Raw genomic sequence first — 9450 nt, 5'->3', positions numbered from 1 at the left:
GCCAACAGTACTATTTTTTTCGTGTATAGTACAAATGTTTTGTTTGGTGTAAATTTTTATGTCAGAATTTCATGAGAAATTTTTTTAAATCTACTGTCCCGCTGATTTAAAAATTTTCCCAGAAAGTTTAATAGAAGAATGTCGAAGGAGGAAATTACAATTCAATTATGTTTTCAAAAAAAATTTCAAATCAATAGTAAAACTTAACAATTTTAATAATTGAAGTTGTAATATTTACATCACTTTACAAATTTTTTTTGGTCTTACAGCATCCCCAATCTCGAATGATCCCACCCACGAGGGTCTCTGGCATGGGAAAGGAAGTCATATTTGCAGCTTAGTCCCTGATTTTCTTTATTAGCAGTTTAAGCTAGTGTTTGGGATTAGTTTTGAAGTAGATTTGTTTACTTTTACAGAAGATAAAGATAAAAATAAAAATTTGATGTATTTGAATATAAATCTTAATTGTATGAAAACATATAAATAGCTAATGTCATACTTTTGTTTTTTACTTGAATTCTTTTCATTTTGGGGGTTTACGTATAAACTCTTAAGCTTGAAAGTGAGAGAGTTCAAATAAAATTGGAAAAATAAATATAAACACAAATAAAAAGAAGGGTTAATCACACTAAAACCCCCATAACTAATGGTTAATATCACTTTACCTACGTACCTATTGGCTTCCTGACTATAAAAACTGTATAAATATATCATTTTTGGAGGTGGTTTGGAGAAGGTGAAAGTGATATATTTTTATAGTTGAGAGGGTCAAAATATATAAATTTATAGATAAAAAAATAAAAAAATATTCATTAATAATTGAAGGGGAAGGTTTGTCTTCAGTCTACAAAGTGTATTAGACGGTGCTGTTGGGCCCGTAGGACCCATCACAAGTGTCATTTTGATGACCAAACCGTTTAATGTGTAGAACTCGTCGAGTATTTCATCACTGAAAAAAATTATGTTAATCAGATATCAATAGCTTTTGATCAAAATATATTTTTATCAATAATTTATTTTTAAAATTATATTTATCACTGAAAAAAATATGATCTAATTAACGAAAGGGTTTGGTTATGGTGTGCAACTTACACCTTACACCTTATACCTTACACTTACACCTTACACTTACACTTTTTGTAAAAAATTAAACCTTACACTTACACCTTTTTTGAGGTTGCACACCATGTGCAACCCACTTACACCTTACACCTTACACTTACACCTTACACTTACACCTTATACTTATACTTACACCTTACACTTACACTTTTTGTGTAAGTGGCACATGGTGTGCACTTGCACACTTAAGAAAACTCCTTAACGAAATATCGACATTCAATTAATGTGATTGTTTGCAAGAATAAAATATTTAACGAACTGTACATGTTGTACAATTTAAATTATTAAAATACAATCTATGATGACTTTGACGAATCTAACAGTACCATCCACTCCAGGAGACAAGGCTGCTCCATAATTGAATGGTTTTGATTTGATTAACTCTAAAATGAATCCAGCTACTCACATCCTCATAAATTGCAAGTTTACAATAATTATCTAACCGACGATTATTGGCTTGGATTCTAAATTCGTGTGATCCACCAAATCTGTGTACGTCCCATTCAAAATGATGCTGCAACTTGCGCTTTCAAAAAATATATACAAATACTTCAATAATTTTAGCACTTTAATAAATAAAAGGATACAAAATATTTTTGGGGCCAAAGATCCTTTGATTATTCACAAAAAAAAAAAAAATAAAAAAAATTAGAGAGATTGAATGGAAGGAAAAGTTTACGGTGTTATGTATGGATTCACTACAAGAAATTAAGGTTTTAAAGACAAATTTTTAGAGACAAAAATAATTTGTTTGTAAAAATTATACTTTTAAGGACAAAATGAAAGAATTTTTTAAAAAATATATTTAATCATATTTTTAAATTTTCTAGACAAATTTGTTTAGTTGAAAAAGGATCAATCACTTTTCTCTACAATTTTGGTTGGTCTCTAATAAATCCAAACCATATTCCTACAATTTTAATTGGTCCCTAATAAATCCAAATAATATATTATTGTATTTTATATATCAATTTTTGAACTCATATAGTCGGGAACAAAATGAAAAAAAAGGTTTCATCACTCTCTCTCTCTCTCTCTCTCTCTCCCTCTTTCTCTCTCTATCAAATCCCTAATTTCTTTTCATGCATCTCTTTTCTACGGATTCGATATATGAATTCACTGGTTCTTCTCAACGATCTCGTTGATTGCTTCTGATATGTGGTTCATCATTGTCTCAAAGCATCTCTGTCCAGGGCTGGATCGCTCCGTTGCCGCCTCATCTCTTCTTGATTCTCCGATTTCCCGGCGTATCTCCGGTAGCGATTCCGATCAGGTACCATATATTATCAACTTATTTGATAATCGACTATCATATTTATGAATCGCCTATCATATATATTATAATCGACTTATGAATGGGAGTTAGAAAATGAAAATGAATATGATAATCGATTATCATGTATGTATCTGTATAATCGATTTGATGTAACAACAGCCTCTTGGATGCTTTTAACATTCTGAGATTTGAGTGGAAAGTATCTTGGGGTTTCTATTTGCAAATTTAGATTCTCTCCATTACATGGTTTGTTGGAATTGAAGTGAATGGAGATCTCTCTATTTCAATGCGTGACATATGGATGTAAAATTTGAAGTCAATTTTTTATAATTGTTTTTTTTTATCCTGCTCGAATTTGCTTTGAAACGTCATAATCTCTGCAAATCAAGTGCCAAGAAGATACATTAATAGCTGAAAAGAACAATAAACAAAGATATATAACAGTGCATTTGTCTTGGGTTATATACTCGCCAATAACTTGACAATGATAGTTTTGGAGTGACAAATAAATAAGTAAAAATATACTTCAATGTTTAGCAATTTTCTATTGAAAAAGATAGAATCAGATTACAGCAAGGACACGCAATAATGTAAGTTTATAACTTTACAATGAGTTACTTCAAACTTTTTAGAAATCATATAAGTTTCACATAGATGTACAACCATAGAGTCCTACACAGAAGTGTCAATTCATTGGCAAAGCATTGCAAAGAACTCAATATTTCCTGCTGTCTAAGGTAACAAAATCCGAAATTTTGTAGGCCTCAATTAGATAAATCCATTACTTAAATTGAATGATGTATCTGAATTAGGTCCAGAGCTCAAATGTACTTGAAGTGTCAACAGAAATAAGTGGAATGAAAACAGAATATAGCATATAAAATTACGCAGTTTAATATGTTTAAGGTGAAAGGCAGCTGTTAGAGAGCACAAGACAAAATATGTTTTATGCATATTGAGTGATATTAATATATTTGATAACAAGACAAAATCTATTTCTGGTCTGAGGCAACCCACTTGCCTTGGTGGGTGATTTATAAACTTCCTAAGGCACAAGCTCTATGTATTGATTACATTGTCCATTGTCATAAACTTTCCTTCACTTTGGAATTCTTAAGTAGAATCATGGTTGCTTGGAGAAATTACAGAGTTGGGTACAAAAAAGTTGGGACACTGTCTTTTATCATGCTTACTATTTACACTGTTAAGTTAGTTTGTGATGATTCTTGTGAATGCTTGCCTGTTGTAAGCTTTCACATCTTACATCAATATTGGTTGATATTTTTACTCCTGAAAGCTCTACTTTCTGAGTAGAGAACAGCATCCAACCCAAGTACATGCAAATTATACAAGAGAGAGGTTTATGCAAATTACCTATACAAAATTTGGAGAGGGCTTTGCCCTCCCTGCTCCTGGTAAATGAGCTCAGAAAATCTTAATTTAACTATTGAATAAACCCATCACCAACCAAGAATCAGACTCCTAGAAAACCCGTTCCAACCACTTTTGATATCTTTCAAACATGAAATGCTTCAGCCTTCTAACCTTTGAAGTTATTGCTCTTCTTATGCTGCAAACTCTGTTACTGGCAGTTTTCTGGAACTTCTGCCTGCCTGCTTGTGTAGTCTTTATCATGGAGAAATTTATGGTTCCCCTAATTTATTTATTTATTTATTATTATTTTTTATTTTTACCTTTTTAGTATGCAGCTGCTAGAGTATGGACCAAGTGGGAACTAATGACTGCCCATCTTCTTCCAAATGAAGATAACATTAAGAAAGGGGAGGATGACAAATTTTCATTGGTGAGTCAATTCATTGTATAGGGTATCATAGTTTCTTGTATATTATATTATTTTGGGGGAATTTCAAATCAGTGTAAAAGTTGAAAAATAATTACAAACTAGTGGTAAATTTTATCAATATTAATAACTAAAATTATAAAATTTTCCATTTATGTAATAATTTTCTGCAATTACCACTGACAGGTAATTTCTTCTATTATTTTCATCAGCAGCCTAGTTAAATTAACATTCTTTTATTGTCCATAATTGTCTTGCTACCAGTTTCTTTATGCCTGTTTACATCCAAATTGTATCTTCTAATTCTGAACTTTTTTCCTCATTTCTTGTCCTCAAAATTTTACGAGTATAGGGACGAAGATTTTAGATTAGAGGTAAGTGAAGCTTTTATGGTGTTCACAATTCTATCTACTGTGATGAAGTTTTCCATTCAAAAAAGGAAAAAGATTGTTCACTTTCACAAACTTAATTTCTTTACACATTGTATTTTCAAAGTCATTTTATTCATCTTATGGCCTTTGCAAGTGTAAAAGTACTTGTTCACACTGAACCAAAATTTACTTAATAAATTATTCTTGCCTTGAAAAAAAATAAATAAATAAAAAAAAATCAGCTGATACCAAATTCTGAATGCCCTTGGTATAAGTACTAAATACCTTTTTATTCCATCACAAATCTTTTTTGATGTTACTCTTAATGCTATCACTCAGTCATTGCCATGTGCAATTCACCCAGCAGATCCTATAAAGTTGTATGAGTAGGTTCCTTTTAAATTGTGATTACTTGAGATTGTTGAATTTTTTCTTCTTGTTGTCATATGTATAAATCTTTTGTTCCATCCAGGCATTTGCAAGGATTGAAAACCATTACTTTGTGAATAAGGGTTTTTTTGCTTCGGATTCATTCCTGTTGGATAATGTTGAAAAGATAAGGCATATCAACACTGTAATTGTACAGGTATATCTATTCACATATTATATGGGCATGCTTTCTACTTATGCAACAAGTAACATATTTACACATGCTTTCTAGTTTTTGCTCGCATGTTTTTGCTATGAACAGTAACATATCAGGTGTCTGTCCTCACACAATATCAAATTGCATGTCATATTTGCTACTGTCAAATTGTCATTGCAGCATGAAGTGTCTCCCCTTAAAGATTCTCTCTATTTAAGTTCACTGTCTGATTTTGAGAGATATGATATGTGCTGCCCTATGATGTCAGCATGGGATCTTCATAAAGCTTGGCCAGAGGCAGAATTGAAGGTAAGAGCATTGTTTTTTGTCTCCTTTGTTGCTTAGTTTCTGCATCTGACACTATAAGACTCTCCGTGCCCATTGTTTTTTGTCACCTTTGTTGCTTGTTATCGTTCTTATTGTCTCTTGCAAAGCCATCTCATGTCATATGTTACATTACATATTGCATTTTGTGTTTTGTGGGTTTCCATCTCTCTGATTTATATGCTGTCGATGTATATCCTTTGCTTGGTGATGCTTTCCAGCTATACAAAAAAGGATGTCTCCAGAGTCCTGCTTCCTTATGTCTAATGCATGCATCCACTTCATTTGTATGCATATGGGGTGGTCACGAGTTACACTAGGTGGGTGTATCATGGGGAAGGTTTTGAGTTGAATGATAATGATGACTCACAAAATGAAAATGACGAATATCTTGACAATGTGACAGAGAAGTCAAATAGTCCCAATACCGAGGTGCGAGAAGTTATTCATGACATACGAAGTTATTCAATCTTTATGTACTTTCATTCATATATCCTTAATAAAATGTGGATGGATACTTAATTTTATCTCAACTAATGAATATTGTAGTACAAGCTTGAAAAGCGGCAAGAGAAAGCTATTGAAGAAGGATCTTGCCCGATATCTGATGAGCAACTTTCTATTGAGGTATTTGGACAAAAAGTTGGCTACATACGCGGCTTAGGGCGTGGTCGAAAACCAAGTACAACATTATCTGGAAAACTTACCTGTGCCCAACTCGAGAGGGATAATGAGGCTGCTACAAGGGAGGCTGAAGAGCAACGAAGAATCAATGAAGAGCTGGTGGGAAGAATTCAAATCTTGGAGTCTGATCGCATGGAATACAATGCCAAAGTCGACTTCTTGATGCAGCAGATCAGTCGAAGAGTACCCTCTACTGATTCTTCTTAGTAAGTCATCTTTTCAGAATGTTTGAGTAATTGATATTTGTTTCATTCAATAAATCTGATGAATCTTAGGATATTGATATGATTGGATTACATGTATATGCTAGTACAGGTTATACATCACTGTGCTTTTAGTATCTTCTGAATTGTTTTCTTCAAGGCAGTAGCACCTGATCTGGGTCCCTTTTGATTGTTTGTGTTAAATCTGAACTGGATTTTTGATCTTTTGTAGAAAATAAGAGGAAAGGACTATACATTCACTTTTCTAGAAAATTGTGAGTATTAACTTTCTAGAGTGATTTTATAAGATAAGATTACATTAATTTATGAGCAAGGGGGAGGACTAGTTTTGAACTCTTTCTCTCTGAAGGAAATGGATTACATAATAATGAGTGGGCGAGGACAATTTCTGAGGATTAGTTTTGAACTCATCACAACTTGCTGCATGTATACCAGCTGTGGACCTGATTTATACCACCTTAGGGGTAAATTTAGGGACTATTTTTTAGAGGTCTCTTGCATCACTCTTTAAAATTTTTATAAGTAGACAGAATTTTTTTGAAGAACGTATCACATGAGAGACAAACAGTGGGGTGCATTTGTGTGAGGCCCACATGTATCTCACGTGGGAGTGTGGCAGGCAATTTAGAACAATATTCTCCTTTTTGTCTATATATATATTTGCATAATTACACTTTTCATAGGAGTTATTCCTTTTACTTACTGTTCTACAAGGAATTGTTTTCACTGGAGTAATGTTTGTAATTGAACTTCAGATACTACAATCGGCACATTAAATTGTAATTTATTAAATTAATCTATTATTGGATAATTTTTAATTGGTAAAAATGTTCAAGAAAGGAATATAAGTTGATGTTCAAATTAGTATTTTTAGAATAATTGTTACAAAATCAAAAAAAAAAAAAAAAAAACAATTATCAAACTTTTAGAGACCAATTTTAGTTGTCTCAAAAAATATTTAATAAGCTTTTAGCCACTACTTTTATTTGTCCCAAAAATTAGTTCCAAAAAATTAAAACTTTTAGACACCAATTTGTGTTGTCGCAAAAATTAGTTTCTTTGTCTCCATAACTACCACTGTTGCCTTGGACTCTAAATAGACTTTTAGAGACAAATTTTGGTTGTCTCAAAATCAAAACTTTTTGCAACCACCTATTTTTGTCTCTAAAAGTCTATTTATAGTGACAAATGCAAAATTTTGTCTCTAAAAGTCATTTTTTGACTTTTCCGGACGGGCCATTTGGGACAAACTTCGCGACGGAGGAAATTGGTTGGCTAAAGTTTTTCCCAACAAATATTACACTTTTAGGGACAAAATAAATTTGTCCCTAAAAAGCTGATTTCTTGTAGTGATTGGGCCTCCTTCCAATCTAATTAGAGGATGTTTTATAGATCTGTTTCGATGATCTGAATAATTTATTTTGACAAAAAAAAAAAAAAGAATTTAAGGAGATTGATTGGAAGAAAAATTTTAGACCATGTTTGTTTGGCTTTATAGGTCGGGGGATTGGACTATCAATCCTGTGGTCCTACATAGCTCATGTTTGGTTAACAAAAATAGAAGGAGACTTCTAGTCCCATGGGAGTATGAATACCCTCACATAAGGGGATTAGTTTGGCTGAATTTTGGGTGGGATTAAGAAAATAGTGAAGGGATTGAGTTTATTTTATATAAAAAATTTATTTTTTGAATTTTTTTTACCAAGAGCACATGTTTGTTTTAATATTTGTTCTAATTTTTTTTAATATACAAATAATTTATTTACTTATTTATTTTATATAAAAATAATTTAAAAATCTCATCATTAATCATCTCTCATGCTATCTTTAAAACAAACACATTTTTACTTAATTCTCTCACTAATAATCCCCACACTAACAATCCCTTCACTAACAATCCCATCCAACTTAATCTGCTAAATAAACATGACCTTACGGTGTTATGTATGGATTGGGCTTCCTTCCAATACAATTGGAGGATGGTATATAAATCCATTTCGATAATCTAACTTATTTACTTTGAAAGACCATCTGAATAGGGCCCTAAACTCCTCTTCTATTCTCCCTAACCCTATCAACTTTACCACTACCTAGGGGTGTAAATCTGGCTCAGCTTGGGCTCAGCCCGACTCATGTTGGGCCTCGCAGGCTCCCACCAAAATTCTGATCAGGCCGGACCGGGCCACAAGCCAAAAAATTAGACTCAGGCCCAGGGAGTACTCGGGCCTTAGGTGGGCCGGTAAGCCCTGGACTTGGCCTTGGGCTTGGGCGGGTCTGAATATTTTTTTTTGTTTTTTTAAATTTTTTTAAACTAAAATATTATTATTTTCTACTAAAAAAGACATCGGGCCTCGGGTGGGCCTTAAACGGGCCGATGAGGTGAGCCATGGGCCGAGTCGGACTTCAAAATGATGGCTCAAGCCTAGGAGCTTGGGCTGGCCTTGGACCCGGGCTCAAATGGGCCTAAACAGGCCGGGGTCACCTCGGACCGCAAGTGGGCTTTGGACTGTCCACGGGTCGCGGGCAGGCTTGGGGCCGCTGGCCATTTTTACACTCCTACCTCTACTCTAGGCCCTTCTCTCATCACCTAGCCAATCCTCAAAAACCTTGTGGGAGAGAGAGAGAGAGAGAGAGAGAGAACCTCATTGGAAAAAGAAAAAGAAGAAGAAGAGTTGAGAGGATACTAAAGGTAGCAAGAAATTAAATGAGAAGTGATATGAGGATGCTGGAAGGGGTGGGTTGGGGCTAGCAGAGGATTGGTTGGAATGGTCATTGGAGATGGTTGAGGTGACACTGGTGGTTGGAGGTAGTGGCTTGGGTGGGTAGTCGGGTAAGGGTTTGGAAGACTAAGGATAGTGCTAATTTTGGTATTAACGTGAGTATACTAAGAAAATTTTAAATTTTTGCAAAGTAGATGTACTGAGAATATGAGTGTATATGTGCAATCTTTTCCTTAGGGTTCAAAAAATAATAATAATAAATAAATAAATAAATAAACAAAAATCAATTGAACAATAATTTGTTGATTTCTTATTTAATTTAGAATGGGTTTATGTTGTGTA

At 33.5% G+C, this 9450-nt stretch overlaps 1 protein-coding gene across 3 annotated transcripts; it reads left to right on the top strand.

Annotated features, from left to right (window-relative positions):
- The first annotated feature begins 2115 nt into the window (after positions 1–2115).
- Positions 2116–6639, top strand: LOC114279324 (uncharacterized). 3 transcript variants are annotated; one of them, XM_082909269.1, is made up of 5 exons: positions 2116–2395; positions 4108–4202; positions 5043–5156; positions 5337–5465; positions 6030–6636. In XM_082909269.1, exons 2-5 carry the CDS (start codon positions 4137–4139, stop codon positions 6369–6371), a joined length of 651 nt encoding a protein of 216 aa, XP_082765395.1. In that variant the 5' UTR covers positions 2116–2395; positions 4108–4136; the 3' UTR covers positions 6372–6636. The 3 variants fall into 3 exon arrangements, with proteins under 3 accessions (XP_082765395.1, XP_082765394.1, XP_082765396.1); XM_082909268.1 differs by having other exon boundaries at positions 4101–4202; positions 6030–6630; XM_082909270.1 differs by lacking the exon at positions 2116–2395 and adding an exon at positions 4552–4573 and having other exon boundaries at positions 4101–4202; positions 6030–6639.
- The last annotated feature ends 2811 nt before the right edge of the window (positions 6640–9450 follow it).

This window comes from Camellia sinensis, chromosome 15, assembly GCF_055761805.1.
Source record: "Camellia sinensis isolate YWXY chromosome 15, ASM5576180v1, whole genome shotgun sequence".
NCBI lineage: Eukaryota > Viridiplantae > Streptophyta > Magnoliopsida > Ericales > Theaceae > Camellia > Camellia sinensis.
Note: the sequence above shows the minus strand (reverse complement) of the source record. Positions and strands in the feature narration are given on the sequence as shown.